This window comes from Stegostoma tigrinum, chromosome 36 (assembly GCF_030684315.1).
Source record: "Stegostoma tigrinum isolate sSteTig4 chromosome 36, sSteTig4.hap1, whole genome shotgun sequence".
Lineage (NCBI taxonomy): Eukaryota > Metazoa > Chordata > Chondrichthyes > Orectolobiformes > Stegostomatidae > Stegostoma > Stegostoma tigrinum.
In genome coordinates, this window is record NC_081389.1 from 948,639 (window position 1) to 971,760 (window position 23,122).

General features: G+C 45.0%; 1 protein-coding gene and 1 long non-coding RNA gene across 5 annotated transcripts in view; one reads left to right on the plus strand and one right to left on the minus strand.

Moving 5' to 3' along the window:
- Positions 1-1,463: 1,463 nt before the first annotated feature.
- On the minus strand, positions 1,464-18,504 carry LOC125446715 (uncharacterized). Its single transcript, XR_009442992.1, has 6 exons — positions 18,243-18,504; positions 17,966-18,105; positions 17,560-17,580; positions 9,765-9,838; positions 9,417-9,458; positions 1,464-3,491 (listed from the first exon to the last, which is right to left on the minus strand). It is a non-coding gene; the product is annotated as an uncharacterized LOC125446715 (long non-coding RNA).
- Positions 17,895-23,122, plus strand: part of ca12 (carbonic anhydrase XII) — a 56,975-nt gene continuing 51,747 nt past the window's right edge. The window contains exons 1-3 of one of the 4 annotated variants that reach the window (XM_059640164.1): positions 17,895-18,073; positions 18,335-18,663; positions 22,461-22,481. In XM_059640164.1, the coding sequence (XP_059496147.1) occupies positions 18,432-18,663; positions 22,461-22,481 (253 nt within the window). In that variant the 5' untranslated portion in view covers positions 17,895-18,073; positions 18,335-18,431. Of the gene's footprint in view, positions 18,664-18,962; positions 19,176-19,292; positions 19,347-22,460; positions 22,482-23,122 lie in introns of those variants that run through there. The other 3 variants (XM_059640163.1, XM_059640165.1, XM_059640166.1) reach the window with 3 other exon arrangements.

The following is a 23,122-nucleotide window of genomic DNA, read 5'->3' on the forward strand; positions in this document are numbered from 1 at the left end:
ACAGCATCCCACCCAGACCCATCCCCTTAATCTACACATGCCCAGACACCATGGGTAATTTAACATGGCCAGTCCACCTAATCTGCACATCGCTGGGCTGTGGGAGGAAACCGAAGCACCCGGAGGAAACTCACACAGATGCAGGGAGAACGTGCAAACCCCACACAGACAGTTGCCCGAGGGTGGAATTGAACCTGTGTCCCTGGCATTGTGAGGCAGCAGTGCTAACCACTGAGCCACTGTGTTGCCCATACAGGTTTTCATTTGTGGGTACTGTATGCTTGAATATCCAGTAATGTGCTGAGCGTTTGGTAGCATATTGCTAACTGACTGTGTGTATTCTTCATTAATAGCTTCATGTCCAACAATGAAGTTAAAAGGCATTCCCCTAGCTGTGACCGTACACCCATTTGTAAAATTCAGCTGTGCCTACTGTGCTCACCAACACTTTCTCTGGGAACACTCATTCTCTCAGGAATTTGGAGCACTTATTCAGAGTCTAAATAAAATCCTTTCTTTTCTCTTCCAAAATGTTCACTGACTTGTGTGAATGATTGATATCTAACCCATCTCATTCATTCAATTGTACCCATACTCTGTGCTTTCTCCCTAACTACCATGAAAAATGCTTTTGTCCTGTGTGAAAATCTTCAATAAGCCTTTCACAATAAGTAGGACAACAATCTCGTTCTCTCGCTCCATCCCTGGATTCCATTGTCCTTCATTGTCCTCAAATTTCTGGCTCTTCCATAAGGAGACACCCAAACTAACTTTAACACTCAACTAATACCACGAGATTATCTGGTCACTGTTTATGGAAGCTTGCTGTCCTTGAGCTAGCTCCAGGCAGCAACACTATTCAAAAGTAATGCTTTTGTAGTTCTGAGGGCATACATATATAAACGTACATTTTTCTTTTTGATTCTTAATCTATCTTCAGTATTATTGAAAAATAATGTAAATGCTCTTCCTTGTGTTTCTCTTCAAATAATCCCTGCATTGACCTCCTTGCCCTGTGACATCTAGTCATCCTCCTGCTTCTTTCTGTCTGGGACACCTCAAGCAATTCTTCTGTAGCAGTTGTAATGAGGGCCAACCAGCTGGACCTCATAGAATGAGGTCCCTGATTGGAGCTGTTAATCTGGGTCCAATCAGAGAGCCCTGGTTGACATATGGAAAAAGGGTGAGTGTCAGAGATACTGACCCTCCAGTGCCTGACTCTGTATGAAGCAGTACAATAGTCAAACATTGTTCATGCGTGAATAAAGTGGCATTTGGTGATGGGATACTGACTTCTGCAGAGTTATTTTATCTTCTTTTCTAACACATTGTGAAGTCCATTCCCGATATGCCCCAAACTAGCCCTCCACCTCTGGAGGGTTAGCAACATCTGCCCCCTTCCCCAACATTTGCCCTGTGCCAAAGCATATGCAACCCCCCCACACCCAGAGCACCTACCCTCTCATCTGCATTCCCTCCCCCTCACAATAACATCCCCATCACCAGTAGTAGGCTGAATTTTACGGACGGGAACGCAGTCACAGCTAGAGGAAGGGCATTTTGTTTCACTGTTGGAAATGAAGCTATTAAGTAGAACACATTCAGTCAGTTAGCAGTGACTGCCAAATCTTCAGCACATTATTGCATGTTCAAACCTACAGTACCCACAAATGAAAGCCTGTGAACATCATGAACGATATCTGTGAGACTCTAATAGCAGTGAATCTGCACAAGTATCTACACCAAGAAACCCCTTCTACTTGGTCCTAGCAGATTCCCCATGCCCCAGCAGCATCTCTGCTTTCCATTCTCAGCTGCACTTTCTGACTAACCTCAGCAGTATCCCTCACACCCTGACTGTACACTTCGTAGCCTTGCAGCACTTCCAGAGTTTAGTCTGAAATCCTGAGTTGACCGTTTCTTAACTCATTCCTGGCATTGCTGTCGAGGCCAGCATTTATTGCTCATCCTTACTGCTCTGGGGTAGGTGGTGGTAAGGAACTGCGGCAGCTTATGTGTTGTAAATACACCCACAAAGCTGTTGGTAAAGGAGTTTCTGGATTTTGACCTGGCAACATTGAAGGAAGAATGATGTAATTCCAAGTTAGGATGGTGAGGGGCAGTGGTGGTTATATTCCCATATATCTACAGTCCTGCGACTTTGTTTGTGTGTGTTAGGGTGGTTGCTGGCGAAATTCAGCAGTGTGCGTGGCTTTCCTGTATACCTTTGTTAGGAATTCAACAAAGTTGCATGAGAGCATTATTTAAACGGGCTATAAGACATTGCAGCAGCACAGAGCTACACTGAGAAGAAGAAGAGTACCTCTTCCAGGTATTCATGGACAATGGATGTCCGAAAAACTGGGTCAGAAGATGCCTATCACACGAGCGACACCAGGAAGATACTACACGCCCCGACACATTCATCACACTACCTTACTTCAGGAGCTCATCAGAACTGACCACAAGATTCCTACAATCACTGGGTATCAGAGTAGCACACAAACCCAAATCAACCCTTCACCAACTGCTCACCTGAACCAAAGACCCACTATGGACAGGACTAATGTCACGTACAAGATGCCCTGCAGAGACAGTGACATACACTATGTTGAACAAACAGGAAGGAAATTAACCACAAGGGCACACGTACATCAATTGGCTACAAAAAGGCATGACCAATACTCACGCACCTCTATGCACACGGATAAGGACAGCCACCAATTTGATTAGGACAACACCAGGATCCTGGGACAGGTAAAGCAGAGACAAGCACAGGAATTCCTCGAAGCCTGGTACTCCACGAAGAAAGCTATCAACAAACATATTGAGCACAACCCCATATACACGCACTGTGAAGGAAAACCGGAATTGAGGTAATCCAGCTCCACGGACACCAGAGTTCAAATACCAGGCGGGAAAACACATCGGCACTTCATCGGAGGCTGCACTGATGATGCTACCCAGCAGGGGAATGAAACGTCGGCAGAACAACAAACCAGCTCGGCGAGCCAACCAGCCACAACACCCAGCTACAAACTACTCCAAAACTCCAAACAGCTACAAACTACTCCAAAACCTTGTCAGCTACATTCAAACTAACTTTCAGCAATATGCTGTCTATACACCCCAATAGTCATAGAAACATTACTGCTTTATTATTAAACCTATAATCTGCTGGACCAAATAATTTAGTTAATTAAAGCTCTAACCTTTTTATGGTTTATCTGATCAAAAACATTTGGAAATTATTTTAAATCATAAACAGTACAAAGATTTATCCTGTACCCTTACACATTTTAATTTTCTGACAAATTTACCATCCCCAAATTAAACATTTAAAACAAGCATAAAACATTCTTACAGCATAAAGCAAAAGTAATCATACTATCTCAAGCTATCTTGAAGCTAATTCTTCTTTCTTGTTCTTTATTTTGATGAAGATTTTTCAAGCTGCTCCTCCCCTGCAACTGAGTCCTTGGTTTCCCGACCTGCAAACAGCAATAGCAAGGTTAGGCGATAACACCTCTTCCACTATAATCTTCAACATCAGAGCCCACATGGCTGCATATTCAGCCCCTCATTAGACTCAATACTATGTGACCAAATTCAGCTCTAACTCCATTCACAAAATTTGCTTATGATACCAAAGGGTCAGATCTCAAACAATGTTGAGACAGAGTACAGAATGGAGATGGACAGCTTAACGGCATGGTGTAAAGATAACAATCCCTCTCTTAATGTCAGCAAAACAAAAAAGCTGGTCATTAACTTCAGGAAGCAACATGGAGGACACAGCTTTGTCTGTACTAATAGTGCTGAGGTGCAGGTGGTTGAGAGCTACAAGTCCCGAGGAATCTCATGGACCAGACCAAACACCCCCAAAATATTTTGAGAGGGCAGTCTTGACCCTAACTTTCTCTTATTTCAAAGGTAGTCGTGAAGTGAATGTTCCGACTGTAATGTGGCCAGTCAAACTACTCAACGTTAAGCAAAACACAATTTATTTAAACACTATTAAAATATAAGCAAAAGAAGGAAGAATTTAGAATAACAACCACCGCAAAATTTAATTAAGTAATAGATACGGTACCTATTATTAATTAATTAACTGTTCCAATATAGTAACATCCCATAACCACACCCCTTGGGGAAAAAAGGCAAATCAGACACAGATTTTTACTGCAATTGTCCAATCGAGGAGGATGAAAACATCAAGAGACGTTCCAGAGGAAGTAGCAGCTGGTTGTCATTCACTGAAGCTTCCAGTTCTTCTAAGACCTCAAACAGATTTTGATTGTTGAGGGAAAAAAGAAGCAGCAATCCTGATCTGTGAGAGCTGGCCACGCCCATTCAGGCTGTGAAAGAAGGCCCAAGGCCACCTAAGCACTTTACTTAAACTGTTTTTAGTATTTAGTTTTGTACCTCTGCCTTTACAACCTCGCTTCAAAAAAAAACCCAGGACAAAGTAACCTTTCAAAGTGGCTATATCGTCATAGGAGTAAATATCACCAGCATTCTGCCCTGGTCCATCCATGTAGACGCTACAGTCAAGAAAACACACTAAGACTTCTACTTCTTTAGAAGGCTGAAGGATATTTGGCATGTCCACAATTACTCTCACCAATTTTTATACATGCACCAGAGAAAGAATCCTATCCGTATGCATCACAGCTTGGCAGGGCAACTGCTGCGCCCAAAACCCCAAGAAATTGCACAGTATTGTAGGTACAGCCCAGTGCATCACAAAAACCAGCCTTCCTTGCAGAAAATCCATCTACACTTCCTGCTTCCTCAGATAGCAGCCAACATAATCAAATACCCCACCCATCCCCATTATACTCTCTTCTAACTTCTTCCATTGGGCAGAAGATCAAAAGTTTGTAAACAGGTACTAACAGATTTAAGAACAGCTTCTTCACCACTATTATCATGTTTAGAGTCATAGAGTCATACAGTTGTACAGCATTGAAACAGACTCTTTGGTCAAACTCATCCATACCAACCACAATCCTTTGCCAGCATTTGGCCCAAATCCCTCTGAGCTCTTTCTATTCATGTACCTACCCAGATGCCTTTTAAATAATGTCATTATACGAGCCTGCACCACTTCCTGTGGCAGCTCATTCCATTTGCCCTCCACCATCTAATGAAAAAGTTGCCCCCTTTAGGTCCCTTTCAAATCTTTCCACTCTCACCTCAAACCTACACCCCTAGTTTTGGACTCCCTTAGCTTGGGGAAAAGACCTTGGTTATTCACCTTATCCATGCCCCTCATGATTTTATAAACTTCTACAAGGTCACCCCTCGGCCCTTGATGTTCCAGGGAAAACAGCCCCAGCCTATTCAGCCTCTCCCTATAGTTCAAACCCTCCAAAACCTGGCAACATCCTTGTAAATCTTTTCCGAATCCTTTCAAGTTTAACAATATCCTTCTTATTGCAGGGATACCAGAATTCAACACAGTATTCCAAAAGCAGTTTAACCAATATCCTATACAGCCGCAACATGACATTCCAACTTCAATACTCATTGGAACGACCTATAAAGGCAAGCATACCAAACACCTTCTTCCTCAGGTGACCTCTCACCCACAGCCTCTAATCTCATCATTCCCCAACCCTGCAACGCCCACTTCTATCTCCTTCCCAAAATCCGCAAACCTGACTGCCCTGATCAACCCATTGTCTCTGCCTGCTCCTGCCCCACCGAACTCATCTCCACCTATCTGGACTCCATTTTCTCCCCTTTGGTCCAGGAACTCCCTACCTACGTCCGTGACACCACCCACGCTCTCCACTTCCTCCAGAACTTCCAATTCCCCGGTCCCCAACACCTCATTTTCACCATGGACATCCAGTCCCTATATACCTGCATTCTCCATGCAGATGGCCTAAAAGCCCTCCGCTTCTTCCTGTCCCAAAGGCCCGACCAGTCCCCTTCCACTGACACCCTCATCCACTTAGCCAAACTCATCCTCACCCTCAACAGCATCTCCTTTAATTCCTCTCACTTCCTAGACAAAGTGGGTGGCCCTGGGTACCTGCATGGGCCCAATCTATACCTGCTTCTTTGTAGGATACGTGGGGCAATCCCTCTTCCACAGCTACACTGGCCCTGTACCCCACCTCTTCCTCCATTTCATTGATGACTGTTTCGGTGCTCCCATGAGGAGCTTGGGGAAAAGACCTTGGTTATTCACCTTATCCATGCCCCTCATGATTTTATAAACTTCTACAAGGTCACCCCTCGGCCCTTGTGCTCCCATGAGGAGCTCGAACAGTTCATCCACTTCACTAACACCTTCCACCCCAACCATCCCTGACACTTCTCTCTCCTTCCTGAACCTCTCTGTCTCCACCTCTGGCATCCACCTGGAAACCAATACCCATTTTAAGCCTACTGACTCCCACAACTACCTAGAATAATACTCCTCTCACCCACCTTCCTGTAAAAAGGCCATCCCCTATTCCCAATTCCTTCGCCTCCGCCACATCTGCTCCCGAGATGAGGCATTCCACTCCCAAACATCCCAGATGTTCTCTTTATCAAGGACCGCAACTTCCCCTCCACAGTGATTGAAAATGCCATCGACCGTGTCTCCCACATTTCCCGCAACTCATCGCTCACACCCGCAATAATAACCAAAACAGAATTCCCCTCATCCTCATGTACCACCCCACCAACCTCCAAATCCAACGCATCATCCTCTGACATTTCCGCCATCTGCAATCTGACCCCACTACCAAAGACACTTTTCCCTCCTCACCCTTATGTGCTTTCCGGAGGGAACACTCTCTTGGTGACTCCCTCGTCCACTCCACACTGCCCTCCAGCCCCACCACACCCGGCACTTTTCCCTGTAACCGAAGCAAGTGCTACACCTGCCCCTATACCTCCCCCCTCAACCCCATCCCAGGCCCTAAGAAGACTTTCCACATCAAACAGATGTTCACCTGCACATCTGTTAATGTGATATACTGTATCCGCTGTTCCTGTTGTGGCCTCCTCTACATCGGGGAAACCAAATGGAGGCTTGGGGACTATTTTGCGGAACATCACGCTCAGTTTGCAACAAACAACTCCACCTCCCAGTCACGAACCATTTCAACTACCCCCCCCCACTCCTCGGGCAACATGTCCATCCTGGGCCTCCTGCATTGCCACAATGACACCACCCAAAAGATGCAGGAGCAACGTCTCATATTTTGCTTGGGAACCCTGCAGCCCAAGGGCATCAATGTGGACTTCACAAGCTTCAAAATCTCCCCTTCCCCAACCACATCTCAAAACCAGCCCAGCTAGTCCCCACCTCCCTAAACATTCCTCCCACCTCAAGTCCCACCCCCATCTCCTGCCCACTAACCTCATTTTGCCTCCTTCACTTGTCTGTCCTCTCTGGACTGACCTATCCCCCTCCTAACTCCTCACCTACATTCACCTTCTTTGGCTCTAATCCCGCCTCTTTGACCTGTCTGTTTCATCTCACCCTATCTTCTCCTCCATCCATCTTCTATCCGCCTCTCCCTGTCTCCCTATTTATTTCAGAATCACCTTCCCCTCCCCATTTCTGAAGAAGGGTCTCGACCCAAAACGTCAAACTTTCCTACTCCTCTGATGCTGCTTGGCCTGCTGTGTTCATCCAGCTTCACACCGTGTTATCTCACCTTCTTCATCTTCCTATCTATCTTATACTCTACCTTCAAGGAACTTGAAACTGCAATCCAAGGCCTCTTTATTCAGAAATGCTCCCCAAAACCTGAGCATTAAATGTATAAGTGCTGTCTGATTTGCCTTTCCAAAATGTAGCACCTCACATTTATCTCAATTAAACTCAATTTGCTCCTCCTTGGCCCATCAGCCCATCTGATTTCATGAACTAACCTGTCACATATTAGAATTGATCCTTCTCTGCATCATCTCTGCAGCTGTTACACTATATTCTGCATTCTGTCCATTATCTTAATACACTCATGCAAGGAATGATATGTCTGGATACTACGCAAGACAATTCTTTTCACAGTATCTTGGTACATGACAATAATAAATCAAATCAAATGTATGCACCTCCCACAGCATCCCAGTCCTTCTTTGCTACTAATAGCACAAGTATTTATTCATTTACTTGTCACCAACATTTTTGGGTTCTCCAAGTTCTCTTTAAGTTTTAAATTTACAACAGCCCAATTTCAATGTACAATCCTAAAGTGAAGGTTAAACTTTCATGCTGATTATGATATATCTCCCAAACTGTGAGTGTGGTTAAGCCCTAAGAGACGAATCTTTCATTCCTGAAAACTCAGGGCAATCCCAAAGCTTGGTAACAGCCACTTTGCATCAGAATAAATGCTCCAAGTGGCCTTTCATCTGTTTTGTTTTAATCCCAAAATGAATGCCCCTTCTTGGTCATTCGTCAGTCAGTGAATAGAATCTTTCATCATCCTGTCTCTCAAATCCCTTTTGAATTTGGAAGGTTTTTGTTAAACAGCTTTTACATAGAACTAGGCCCAACTTAATGATGTCAGCCCTCTATCTCCTGTGATTCAAAGGGAAATCTCCCAGGATTGGTTATATGTGGGTGGCCAAAAAGACTTGGTATCATAAAAGGATGGGGCTGTATTGAGAATGGAGTAAAAGGTCATTCTCTGAAGTTGTGGCATTCAATATTGAGTCCTGAAGGCTCTAAAGTATCTAAGTGGAAAATGAGCTTTGTCCCTACAGTTTGTTCTGAGATCCATTAGAAAACTGCAGCAGGATGGAAATGCTAGCATGGGAGCAAAATGGCAAACATCTGGAAAGTCAGAACATGGAAACGAGGAACCCACTTGGCCCTTTGAGCCTGCTCTGCAATTCAATAAGATCACGGACAATTTGATTTTAACCTCAGCTCTACATTCCTGCACGCCACAAATAATTTTCACTCCCTTAGTAATCAAGAATCTGTCTACTTTTGCCTTGAAATATACAAAGAGTCTGCAATTGATGCCTTTTGAGAAAGGGAATTCCAAAGGCTCACAACTCTCCAAAAGAAAAAAAAAGTTTCCTTAAATGGTGCTCCTATTTTTAAATTATGACCCCTAATTCTAGATTGTCTCAAAGAGTCGATTGACCTCTAGCTGGTCAACTCCCCTCAGGATCTTATATGTCTCAATCAGGTCACCTCTGAGTGTTCCAAACTCTGGAGGATACAGGGCTAAACTGTCTAGCCTTTCCTTATAAGGCAATCCATTTATTCCTGCTATTCATCTAGCAAACCTTCTCTGAACTGCTTCTAACACATTAACATCCTTCTGTAAATATAGAGACCAGTAAGGGACATGTGGATGCATATAGCAAAATGAATGTGGAGCAGATAATCTGCCTGTGTGATATTCACTGAGGGATAAATATCCGTTAGAATGCCAGGGAGAACTCACCTGCTGATCTTCAAATTGCTGCCTTTCATCTTTAACATACACCTGCAAGAATGGAAGGGGCCTCTGTTTAATGTCTCATCTAAAAGACAGCTCCTCCAACAGTGTAGCACTCCCTTAGCACTGCAATGTCTGACATCTAATCACTAAATTAGCAGAAATTTCCTCCAAATAAATTTTGGGGAAAATTCACTATTATTGTGTTCAGTAGGTCAGCTGTGAGTATTACACAACAGTATTATAAAAAATACACCAAGGTTATCTACCAAATCAGCTGTCTATGCACTGGACCAATGTAATAGCTTTAATGCAGCATTAGATACCAATATTAGAACCAAGCTTCAGACCAACCTTGGAAGACTTCCAAATGTGGCAAGATGCCATGCAATCATGCAGAGAGTTGTAAAAGGAAGTTCAACAAGAGCCTGAAAGAAAGGAAAGGGAAACTCCAGCATCAGACTGTACGTCACTGCTTGTCTACAACACCACCGATTCATCAACATTGGCAGGTTCTTGTAGCTGACCTGTAAAATCCTGTAAAGACAGAGGGAAATTCCCAGAGAAGTTCTTACAGTAGTGCCAAGTTTCTGATTCTGTCTCCACTTTTCCCTGAAACTATATTGTTCAGGAATGGGGCCAGGCTACAAGCTGAGCTGTGTTGGGTGAATGATCACAACAAAGCTGTTCTCATTTAGCTTGTGTCACACCTTCAAAGCAGTCAGGAAGTTGCTCCTTTGGTTCCTTAGCTTTTTAGTGACCTTTCTGTAATTACTTGCTTGTTATGTAATTGTATTCCAATGTCTTAGCCATTTACTTGTTACTGAAAATGGGCTTAATATTGCAAACAAAGTGTCAGAGACCAGAATTGATTTACAGTGTTGTTATTTAACCTATACCACCTAAAGTTTACAGAAAAAAGGATCATTCATCCCATCACAACTATATTGGCTGAATAAACTAGCCACCCATTCTAAACTTATTTCCCAGCACTGGTATGTAATCTTGCAGCTCCTCACAGCGTCACTCTCCAACACTCATCGTTCTTCCAGGTAAAATACTCAAGAGTGATCTTTCTTGTGTTTTTTGCCTCAGTCTTGGAGTTTTTCAGACTATTTCTAAAGTTGTAGGGTGAATTTATCAGCCAACTCTTTTTTAACGTGTGGTTGGATGCCACATTATGAGCTTGTGTCAAGGAGAAGGCAAAAAAAAACTGTCTCATGCATTAATATTAAATACTGCTTACTGCTACATTGTAATCATAGAAATACTAGGTTCTGATATATAGATATATTAGGTAAGGTTTAACCCTATGCTCATGTGTTCATGTCCATGTGCTGTCAAGGCTCTTATACGCTGCTAGAGTGATCTAACTGGGCTGGTTATACTCAGTGATGTGCAGCCTGCCTGTATTTTGAACGCTTGGCTTGAAAGTGATTGCAAATGTCTGGGACAGTGGGTATGTGGAGGCTAGAGGGGTCAACTGGACTAATAATAGCTACGTCAAAAATGAAGAAGAGTTTAATATTAGGTAGGTACCTGAGTAAATATTGTCCAAGCCACCCAAGTCTCAGGTACATGTTCTTGGAAAGGCCCAAGCAGTTCTAAGGTGCCCCTTTGAACTTTTAACTTTGCAAGCTATTACTAATGATGCATAGGGTCAGGACTTTTGAAGACCCAATGCACAATGGCAACAAATATCTCAACATTCACCATTGTTTGCATCATAAGGTTCAGCCCATTCAGCAATGTAACACGTTGGGATTACAGAGGGTGCAGAAGCATAGGAACGGGAGTAGGCCATCCAGCCGCTCAAACCTGTTCTGCCATTCAATAAGATCATGGCTGATCTGCGGCCTAACTCGATATACCTACCTTTGGCCCAATATCCCGGCAATAACAGCTGTCATGTAAGGGGATAGAGTGACAAAACTAGAGCCAATTTTCACAGGGGAGACAAATTGATATAGGTGTTCAAAACCAGGAAGGGGTTGCATTGACTAGATTAGATGGATAAAGAGAAACCATTAATTCTGGCTGAAGGTTTGAGAATAAGGTGACACTGATTTAAAGTGAATGACAAAATAATTAAACACAGCATTGGAAAAATGATTTTAGATGCAACTGGTTAGGGCTGCACTACACAGCCTGAGAACATGGTAGACACTAGTTCAATTAAGTCTTTTATGATGCTCATACAGTGCAAGGTAAGAGCTATAAAAAGGAATCCATGATGTATCAACACAAGATGGACCTTACTACCTGAATGACTGTAAATTGGGAGGGGGGGGTTGCTCTGCGGGACCTACGTGTCAAAGTGTACCAGTCGCTGAAGGTAAGCATGCAGGTACAGCAGGCAGTAAAGAAGGCTAATGGTATGTTGGCCTTCATTGTGAGAGGTTTCAAGTACAGGTACAGAGATGTGTTGTTGCAGTTATACAGGGCCTTGGTGAGGCCACACATAGAACATTGCATGTAGTCTGGTCTCCTTTTCTGAGGAAGGATGCTCTCGTTCTCAAGGATGTGTAGCGAAGGTTTACCAGGCTGATTCTGGGGATGGTAATCTGACCTATGAGGAGATGCTGACTAGGTTTGGATTGTTTTCACTGGAGTTCAGATGAATGAGGGGGATCTCATACAGACTTATAAAATTCTAACTGGATTGTACAGGGTAGATACAGGGAGGGTGTTCCCAATGGTGGGTGTGTTCGGAACCAGGGGTCACAATATGAGGATTTGGAGCAGACGATTTAGGACGGAGATGAGGAGCCATTTCTTCACCTAAAGCATGGTGAGCCTGTGGAATTCACTACTACAGGAACAAGTAGTTGCTGCTAAAACAGTGAATGTATCCAAGAGGCACTTGGGATGAATGGGGTCAAGGTTTATGGGGAGAAAGCAAGATTAGGCTATTGAGTTGGATGATCAGCCATGATTATGAAGAGCAGCGGAGCAGGCTTGAAGAGCCGAATGTTCTCCTCCTGCTCCTATCTTCTTTGTTTCTATTTCCCAATAAAACAAAATGTTGTTGAGAATTCAGGAGGCCTACTTTCCTGCCAGTATACTTGGAATTACAGGAGCCCTGAGCTAATCATGATTTTTAGAAGTCTGGCAAGGGTATTCAACTGCAAATAATTGTTTTGGACATCCCTTTTAGAAGTCGTTAAAATGCAAATGATCCTTCCTGTGGTTACTGAATGTGCTTCCCTAACTAACTGAAACATCCAATTTTACAATAAAATAAAATGAAGAACTCAAGATGCTGAAGAGTGGTGAATCTTAGGAATTCACTGTCACAGAAGGCTGTGGAGGCCAGGGGGTTGAGTACATTTGAGACTGAGATAGATAGGTTCTTGATTATCAGGGGGATCAAGGATTACAGGGAGAAAGCGGGATAATGGGGTTGAGGAACTTATCAGCCATCATTCAATGGCAGAGCAGACCTTATGGGCCGAATGGCCCAATTTCTGCTCCTTATGTCTTATGGCCTTAAGATCTGAAATGAAAACAGAAATTGCTGGAGAAACTCAGCAATTCTGATAACATCTGTAGAGAGAAAAGGGTTAACCTTTTGAGCCCAGTGGCCAGAATTTTTCAGACCTGGAACTTCATACTTTCTAATTGATATCTGTGCACAATGTTACATGGGACCAGTTTAATTCGATCCTTTGAAGGGCGACTGGAGTAGAAACAATAATTCTGTTTTCTGTCCGCAAATGCTGCAAACCTGTTGCGTTTCTCCAGCAATAACTGGTTTTGATCCAATTTTACAATACTGTTGCAGACCTTTCAATTCTAATTTGGAAATCCAGAAAATTGGTGTGCAGTCTGTCACTTATGAAGATAATATTTGAATTCTTCAACTCTATTAGCATCGTCATAGGTTTAAACATAAGAAACTATGGATCAGCAAATGAATGGAGGTGCACTGGTCTCATGCCTGAAAAAAAAGGGTTTTTGGAAAAGAAAGAGATAACAAGGTGTAGAGCTGGATGAACAGAGCAGGCCAGGCAGCATCAGAGGAGCAGGAAAGCTGACTTTTCAGGCCTGGACCCTTCTTGGGTTCTGAAGGAGGGTCTAGGCCCGAATTGTCAGCTTTCCTGCTCCTCCGATGCTGCTTGGCCTGCTCTGTTCATCCAGCTCTACACCTGGTCGTCTCTATCCAGTAGAGGTCAGTAGACAGCAATCCAGACTGAGGTGACGAACATATAACAGTAGTTTAATCAAAATGGTAACAGTCAGTCAAGAGGGACCATAAAGGGGAACATTCTCAGTATCATCTCTTGTAAAAACCTTCCTGACTTTATAACCAAACTACGAAACCATGCCCAACATGTCCTGAAGAAGGCTCACTGGACCCGAAATTTTAATTCTGCTTTCTCTCCACAGATGCTGCCAGACCTGCTGAGTTTTTCCATCAATTTTTGTATTTATTTCTGATTTCCAGCCCCCTCAGTTCTGTGGTTTTTATAGATAGTAGGAACTGCCGATGCTGAGGAGATGAGGCTGGTAGGTAGGAGGTGGCCGCCCCTGATCGCATCCCAAAGCCCAGGTCGTCCCCACCTCCCTAACCTGTCCGTCCTTTCTCCTACCTATCCACTCCTCCTACCTCAACCCCCACCCCCACTTCCTACCTACCAGCCTCATCCCCACCTCCTTGACTTGTCCATCTTCCCTGGACTGACCTATCTCCTCCTTAACTCCCCACCTACACTCACCTTTACTGGCTCCATCCCCGCCTCCTCTCCATCTATCTTCTCCTCTATCCATCTTCTATCTCCCCTCGCTTTATTTATTTTGATCTTAGAAAAGTCACTGGAGTCAGGGAAAGTCCCAGATGATTGGAAAATTGCTGTTGTAACTCTCTTGCTTAAGAAAGGATCAAGGCAAAAGATGGAAAATTATAGGCCAATTAGCCTAACTTCGGTAGTTGGTAAAATTCTAGAATACATTGTCAAAGATGAGATTTCTAAATTCCTGGAAGTGCAGGGTCAGATTAAAACAAGTCAGCATGGATTTAATAAGGGGAGGTTGTGCCTGACAAACCTATTAGGATTCTTTGAAGAGGTAACAAGTATGTTAGACCAGGGAAACCCAGTAGGTATTATCTAGCTAGACTTCCAAAAGGCCTTTGATACAGTGCCTCACGGGAGGCTGCTGAGCAAGGTTAGGGTCCATGGTGTTCGAGGTGAGCTACTCACTTGGATTGAGGATTGACTGTCTGACAGAAGGCAGAGAGTTGGGATAAAAGGATCTTTTTCGGAATGGCAACCAGTGACAAGTGGTGTCCCGCAGGGTTCAGTTTTGGGGCCGCAGCTGTTCTCCTTATATATTAATGATCTGGATGAAGGGACTGGGGGCATTCTGGCGAAGTTTGCTGATGATACAAAGATAGGTGGACAGGCAGGTAGTACTGAGGAGGTGGGGAAGCTGCAGAAGGATTTAGACAGTTTAGGAGAATGGTCCAGGAAATGGCTGATGAAATTCAATGTGAGTAAATGTGAGGTCTTGCACTTTGGAAAAAAGAATACAGGCATGGACTATTTTCTAAATGGTGAGAAAATTCGCAAATCAGAAGTGCAAAGGGATCTGGGAGTGTTGGTCCAGGATTCTCTAAAAGGTTAACTTGCAGGTAGAGACCGTAATTAAGAAAGCGAATGTAATGTTGTTGTTTATCTCAAGAGGGTTGGAATATAAAAGCAGCAATGTGCTTCTGAGGCTTTATAAGGCTCTAGTTAGGCCCCATTTAGAATACTGTGTCTAATTTTGGGCCCCACACCTCAGGAAGGACATACTAGCCCTGGAGCGTGTCCAGTGGAGATTCACACGGATGATCCCTGGAATGGTAGGTTCAACGTATGATGAACGGCTAAGAATCCTGGGATTGTACTCATTAGAGTTTAGAAGGTTGAGGGGAGATCTAATAGAAACTTACAAGATAATGTATGGTTTAGAAGGGGTGGACGCTAGGAAGTTGTTTCTGTTAGGCAGGGAGACTAGGACTCGTGGGCACAGCCTTAAAATTAGAGGGGGTAAATTTAGAACTGAAATGAGACAACATTTCTTCAGCCAGAGAGTGGTGGGCTTGTGGAATTCATTGCCACGGAGTACAGTGGAGGCCGGGACGTTGGATGCCTTCAAGGCAGAGATCGACAAATTCTTGATCTCAGAAGGAATTAAGGGCTACGGGGAGAGTGCAGGGAAGTGGTGTTGAAATGCCCATCAGCCATGATTTAAATGGCGGAGTGGACTTGATGGGCTGAATGGCCTCACTTCCACTGCTATGTCTTACGGTCTTATGGTCTTATTTCAGAATCCCCTTCCCCTCCCCCATTTCTGAAGGAGGGTCCAGACCCAAAACACCAGCTTTCCTGCTCCTCGGGTGCTGCTTGGCCTTCATCCAGCTCTACACCTTGTTATCTATGTTTGTTATATTCTGTTTGAGTTGTTGGAAGGTGTATGGAGTAGGCAGCTGGGAAGCTGTTTACATGCTACTCTCTATTTCACCTTTGCCACATTCTGACTGTCTCACCAAAGTTACACATTTTATGTCTCCATTATTGCTTCTTTTCTGTCATTATGCCTTCCACATCAGCCCTTTCATCACCTTCTGTTTTGTTGCTGCTAGTCTCCTGTAACTGCCCTGAGCAGACATAAAACAGGAACCTTGGTTACAAACAAAACACCGATCTGTCCTCTATCTGGATATTACTTCCCATAAAACAGATGGCTCATTAGTCACCATTTCTTACATGTGGTTCCCTAATAAAAGCATCACAGGTTTTGTTTCAAACCTCCTTTTACTTCTACCAGAAGGATCACAGTTTAAAGTCCTTCTGCCAAAATACAATGGGGGCTTGGGGCTCTGTTCAATTGTCAGGCCCTTTAGTTGCCTCAAATGTACGTAGTATCCTGTGCAGGTATGAAATGCCTTCAGTCTTTGCAGAGAATGTAAGATTCAAAGCTTATATTTCTTGATATACAAAGACTGTGCAGAACTGCTTTAGAACCTGTACATTAACGCATTTTTAATCAATAAAGTATATTTTTTGCAAAAAAAGTCCAAAGATTTGAATCTCCCTACGGATGTGTGTTTGTTTCCAGCATCAGTTCTTTGTGTGAAGCTGTTGGTAATTGATGATAATGAGAAGCATGGAGTTGGAAACTCAGCGTCCCTTCCCCCCTTCCTTTTGTCCAGATTGAATCAGATTGTCCATGGAGACAGAGAGGTTTCCAGATTGAATCAGATTGTCCATGGAGACAGAGAGGTTTCCAGATTGAATCAGATTTTCCATGGAGACAGAGAGGTTTCCAGTCTAGATGACTTTTCTTCACAACTGAAGTACAGTGTGGAGGGGACAGCATTTATGCTACAGTTTGAGGTGTGGGGGTAGTTGGCGTAGTGGTGGAGAAAAGATATAAATAGTTCAGATTAAGTGATGGAAATGAAATGTGAGAATGGCGGAACAATGGTATGTCTCCTGCCAGACTTCAAAGGACAAGACATGCCCCCTTGGGTGGGGACGGGGGAGGATATGGTAACAGAATGCAACAAGCTAAAAGATAAGGGAAGAAATGGTTCACAATTTGAAGATATTGAACTTGCCCGTGATCTCCAGCATTGGATGTTTTCAGTAGATTCCAGCATCTTGCAACAATTTGCTCTTTTATTTTGTTAAATCGGGTGGCAAAGTGGGATCGTCAACCCGACCCTCCGCTGCGGTGAATTCTGTAAGAAGAATTCTTCTTCCCATTGTTCGCTGTGCTCCCTTCACTGCATGGCCCAACCCTTCAATCAGTATTTTATTGCTTCAGTTCTTAACATGAATTTTACAAGTTTCTTTTTCTCGAGGCACTGGTGTCTAGCACAAGGAAAATTCAATTCACGGTTAAAAATTAAAAGAGCTGCGGATGCTGTAAATCAGGAACAAAAACAAAGTTGCCGGGAAAGCTCAGCAGGTCTGACAGCATCTGTGGAGAAGAAAACAGAGTTAATGTTTCAGGTCTGGTGACCCTTCCTCAGAATTGAAAGTCAGTCTGCTGCTGTAATGTGGGAATGGCCAGTGCACAGTGAACGTACAATAGGACAGTGTGATGTGAAATGAGCTGTCTTTATCCAGGGGAACAAAAAACAATCAGAAGCACTCACCTGTGTAAGTCCACTCAGATGCTGCAAAGAAAATATGAAAAACATTAATGATATGACATTACGAAGTGTTCATTATTCACCTTTGTACACCCCCGGGTAGATTTTGGCTGGAAAATATTGACTGTGTACACGGTCGTGACTGGTTAAATTGGCCAGTAAATCCAGGAGTTGAAGAGATATTTTGGGGGAAGGATCGAATTGTAAATCTCTAAACTTGCAGGTTATTTACTCTCATTTACAATTTGTTCAAATAAATATCACCCTTAACCTCCACATTATGTGCAAGGTAATGCTGAACTTGCAGATGAATGAGCCATTAGTGAAAGTCAGAGCTCGTAAATAGCAGCACCTTTTTTTAAAACCATTTGATAGATTGTAAGGCTATGGCCAGCAATTTACAACTCACCGGACCGAAAAATGCACCGGACCCGAATCGTTAACTCTGTTTTTTCCTCCACAGATGCTGCCAGACCTGCTGAGCTTTTCCAGCAACTCTGTTTTTGTTCAATTACAGGTACGTCAATTTGGAAAGATTTCTGAAGCCACCTGAGAGAGAGAGAGAGAGCGAGAAACAAAATCAGAAATTACAGTCACTGGAGTCGAAAGAAAATCTGCTTTCTTGCCACAAATCTACTGAGTTTCTCCAACATTTGCCTACTTTGTTTCGGATTTTCAGCACTCACCGTTCTTTGTTTTATTTCAGAGAGGCAGTCGGATGGAGAAAGTGAGAAGAAAGTAAGACAAGCCTTTAGTAAATAACCATGTCTTTCCCCAGTCCCCGACCCTCACTCAGGTTTAGGGGGTGGAGCTGATCAGGGGGCTGTTCTGAATGGACCAACGGTTCCATGTCGATCTCTCAAGGGAATGAATGAATGAGCTTTGAACCGGTCAGACAGGTTCCACAGTGTCCGACTGCTCTACACAGTAACGCCCAGAGCGGCTGGGCCGAACACGCCGGCATCAGTAGAAACAGCTCAGACACAGAGAGAGAGAGAGAAGCTCGAGTCTGCATCATGTCCCTCAGCTCAGGATCGTGTTTCTGGGGATCAGCAATCCTCATTCTCCGCCTCCTGGATCTAGGAAGCAGAGTTCTGGCGTCTGGAGGTTGGTGAGGGCTGAGTTTTCGGAAAGGGGACAGTGAAGACGGTCGGGGGTGGGGGTGGGGGGGGGGGGGAACGCAGGAGTAAGGAGGAGAGGGTCTCCAGGTGAGGAAGGCGGGAGAATAAGGCCGCTCACTGAGTTTCCTTGTGGCTAATTTCACTCGGATGTGCCTAGGGTGTTCTCACTGACTGGGGCGTGAGGGGAAATATTTGTCTCTATTGCTAAAGGTTTCTTGGAGAATTCGGGTTTGTATATTATTCTGATCTATTGGGTACTCTCTTTATTCACCTTAAAATCATAGAATCCCTACAGCGTGGAAGCAGGCCATTCAGTCAACACCGAACCTCCGAAGAGCGTCCACCCAGACCCCCTGTCCCTGCAACCCTGCATTTCCCAATGCTAACAGGGAATGTTGGCTAGGGGGAGCCAACATGTCCCCGAGTATTACGGCAATTTAGCGCGGCCACCCCGCACATCTTTGGACTGTGGGAGGAAACCAGCACAGGAGGGAAGAGGTGCGAACTTCGTTCCGTTACCCGAACGCTGGAATCGAACCCGGTCCCTGGCAACTTGTCTTTAAAGACTTCTGAAAATACATCCTTTTGGGACTTTCTGTTACTGCGTCAAAGAACTCGAACAAGTTAAACGTGTTTTAACGAAGCTGTGTTGGCTTTCTTTCATGTTTTGTGAGCGCCAATTGAATTTCTTAGAGTCCAATGTAAAGTTTTTTCCCCATTTTGTGATTTTATGTCCGAACTCCAGCATCTCGTATTTTATCAGAATTTTGTGTTTATTCTTCTGCATAACAAGTCTGAATGTTTCTCTACTACAGTTTAACTAGCTTATCGTGGATCTCCGCCTTTTGCTTCTTTCGAACTGTAGTTTAAGATTTACAAACCAGTGTTCTGGTACCCCTCCTCACCGAAAGTGAGGGAAAGGAAAGATTAGTTTGAGAGAGGGGCCAAAGAAAAAGTAAGAAAAGTGTACTTTTAATTCTTAGCAACAATTGGCTATCTACAGAGATAGTGGGAACTGCAGATGCTGGAGAATCCAAGATAATAAAATGTGAGGCTGGATGAACACAGCAGGCCAAGCAGCATCTCAGGAGCACAAAAGCTGACGTTTCGGGCCTAGACCCTTCATCAGAGAAGGGGATGGGGTGAGGGTTCTGGAATAAATAGGGAGAGAGGGGGAGGCGGACCGAAGATGGAGAGAAAAGAAGATAGGTGGAGAGAGTATAGGTGGGGAGGTAGGGAGGGGATAGTTCAGTCCAGGGAAGACGGACAGGTCAAGGAGGTGGGATGAGGTTAGTAGGTAGATGGGGGTGAGGCTTGGGGTGGGAGGAAGGCATGGGTGAGAGGAAGAACAGGTTAGGGAGGCAGAGACAGGTTGGACTCGTTTTGGGTGAGAGGAAGAACAGGTTAGGGAGGCAGAGACAGGTTGGACTGGTTTTGGGATGCAGTGGGGGGAGGGGATGAACTGGGCTGGTTTAGGGATGCGGTGGGGGAAGGGGAGATTTTGAAACTGGTGAAGTCCACATTGCTACCATTAGGCTGCAGAGTTCCCAGGCAGAATATGAGTTGCTGTTCCTGCAACCTTCGGGTGGCATCATTGTGGCACTGCAGGAGGCCCATGATGGACATGTCATCTAAAGAATGGGAGGGGGAGTGGAAATGGTTTGCGACTGGGAGGTGCAGTTGTTTGTTGCGAACTGAGCGGAGGTGTTCTGCAAAGCGGTCCCCAAGCCTCCGCTTGGTTTCCCCAATGTAGAGGAAACCACACCGGGTACAGTGGATGCACTATACCACATTGGCAGATGTGCAGGTGAACCTCTGCTTAATGTGGAATGTCATCTTGGGGCCTGGGATAGGGGTGAGGGAAGAGGTGTGGGGGCAAGTGTAGCATTTCCTGTGGTTGCAGGGGAAGGTGCCGGGTGTGGTGGGGTTGAAGGGCAGTGTGGAGCGAACAAGGGAGTCACGGAGAGAGTGGTGGTGGGCTTGAAATGGACATCAGTTACGAGCTGGTTACCAGCTCGTAACTGATGTCCATTTCAAGCCCACCGACTCCCACAGCTACCTAGAATACACCTCCTCCCACCCACCCTCCTGCAAAAATTCCATCCCCTATTCCCAATTCCTCCGCCTCTGCCGCATCTGCTCCCACGATAAGACATTCCACTCCCGCACATCCCAGATGTCCCCAAGTTCTTCAAGGACCGCAACTTTCCCCCCACAGTGATCAAGAACGCCCTTGACCACGTCTCCCACATTTCCCGCAACACATCCCTCACACCCCGCCCCCGCCACAACGGCCCAAAGAGGATCCCCCTCGTTCTCACACACCACCCCACCAACCTCCGGATACAACGCATCATCCTCCGACACTTCCGCCATCTACAATCCGACCCCACCACCCAAGACATTTTTCCATCCCCACCCCTGTCTGCTTTCCGGAGAGACCACTCTCTCCATGACTCCCTTGTTCGCTCCACACTGCCCTCCAACCCCACCACACCCGGCACCTTCCCCTGCAACCGCAGGAAATGCTACACTTGTTCCCACACCTCCTCGCTCACCCTATCCCAGGCCCCAAGATGACATTCCACATTAAGCAGAGGTTCACCTGCACATCTGCCAATGTGGTATAGTGCATCCACTGTACCCGGTGTGGTTTCCTCTACATTGGGGAAACCAAGCGGAGGCTTGGGGACCGCTTTGCAGAACACTTCCACTCAGTTCGCAACAAACAACTGCACCTCCCAGTCGCAAACCATTTCCACTCCCCCTCCCATTCTTTAGATGACATGTCCATCATGGGCCTCCTGCAGTGCCACAATGATGCCACCCGAAGGTTGCAGGAACAGCAACTCATATTCCGCCTGGGAACCCTGCAGCCTAATGGTATCAATGTGGACTTCAGCAGTTTCAAAATCTCCCCTTCCCCCACCGCATCCCTAAACCAGCCCAGTTCATCCCCTCCCCCCACTGCACCACACAACCAGCCCAGCTCTTCCCCTCCATCCACTGCATCCCAAAACGAGTCCAACCTGTCTCTGCCTCCCTAACCTGTTCTTCCTCTCACCCATGCCTTCCTCCCACCCCAAGCCTCACCCCCATCTACCTACTAACCTCATCCCACCTCCTTGACCTGTCCGTCTTCCCTGGACTGACCTATCCCCTCCCTACCTCCCCACCTATACTCACTCCACCTATCTTCTTTTCTCTCCATCTTCGGTCCGCATCCCCCTCTCTCCCTATGTATTCCAGTTCCCTCTCCCCATCCCCCTCTCTGATGAAGGGTCCAGGCCTGAAACGTCAGCTTTTGTGCTCCTGAGATGCTGCTTGCCCTGCTGTGTTCATCAAGCCTCACATTTTATTATCTTGGCTATCTACAGGACATGTTTTACTATTTCCCTTTTGAGTTGGAAATTGCTGGCCATTGCCTTAGCACCTATCAAGTGGTTTAAAAAAATATGCTGCTATTTACGAGCTCTGACTTTCACTAATGGCTCATTCATCTGCAAGTTCAGCATGACCTTGCACGTAATGTGGAGGTTAAGGGTGATATTTATTTGAACAAATTGTAAATGAGAGTAAATAACCTGCAAGTTTAGAGATTTACAATTCGATCCTTCCCCCAAAATATCTCTTCAACTCCTGGATTTACTGGCCAATTTAACCAGTCACGACCGTGTACACAGTCAATATTTTCCAGTCAAAATCTACCCGGGGGTGTACAAAGGTGAATAATGAACACTTCGTAATGTCATATCATTAATGTTTTTCATATTTTCTTTGCAGCATCTGAGTGGACTTACACAGGTGAGTGCTTCTGATTGTTTTTTGTTCCCCTGGATAAAGACAGCTCATTTCACATCACACTGTCCTATTGTACGTTCACTGTGCACTGGCCATTCCCACACTACAGCAGCAGACTGACTACAGCTCAGTGTTAGTGTTTACATTTATTGAGTATCTGTCATTTTGCCTCCAAACAAGTGTTCTTGACCTCACATTGACCCCAGTTTTGCTTGGGCTGCTTGCTGCCATGTGTGGTGTAGTGCCTTCAGCCATTTCTTTTCACCATGTGGTGTGAGTCAAACTTACCTGTCTTTTGGCATCTGTGATGCTGGGAACTTCCAGGGCAGGCCGAGATGGGTCATCCACTTGTTGTTTCTAGCAGAAGATAGATGCAAACCCTTCTGCATCGTTTTTTGCACTGGTGTGCTGGGCTTCCCCAACTTTGAATATGGGAATATTGGTGGAGCCTCTTCATCCAGTGAGTTGTTTAGTTGAACCTCTCTTCATAATGCGGCCCCTCCAGATACCATATCTGTCACAATTACAAGGCGAAGGTGTGAAATTGTCTCAGTTCTACACCAGCACTATCCATGATCAGTGCTAATCAGACTGCGCAGTAGGGTGGGATACTATGAGATAACCTCACCACTGCAACACCCCAG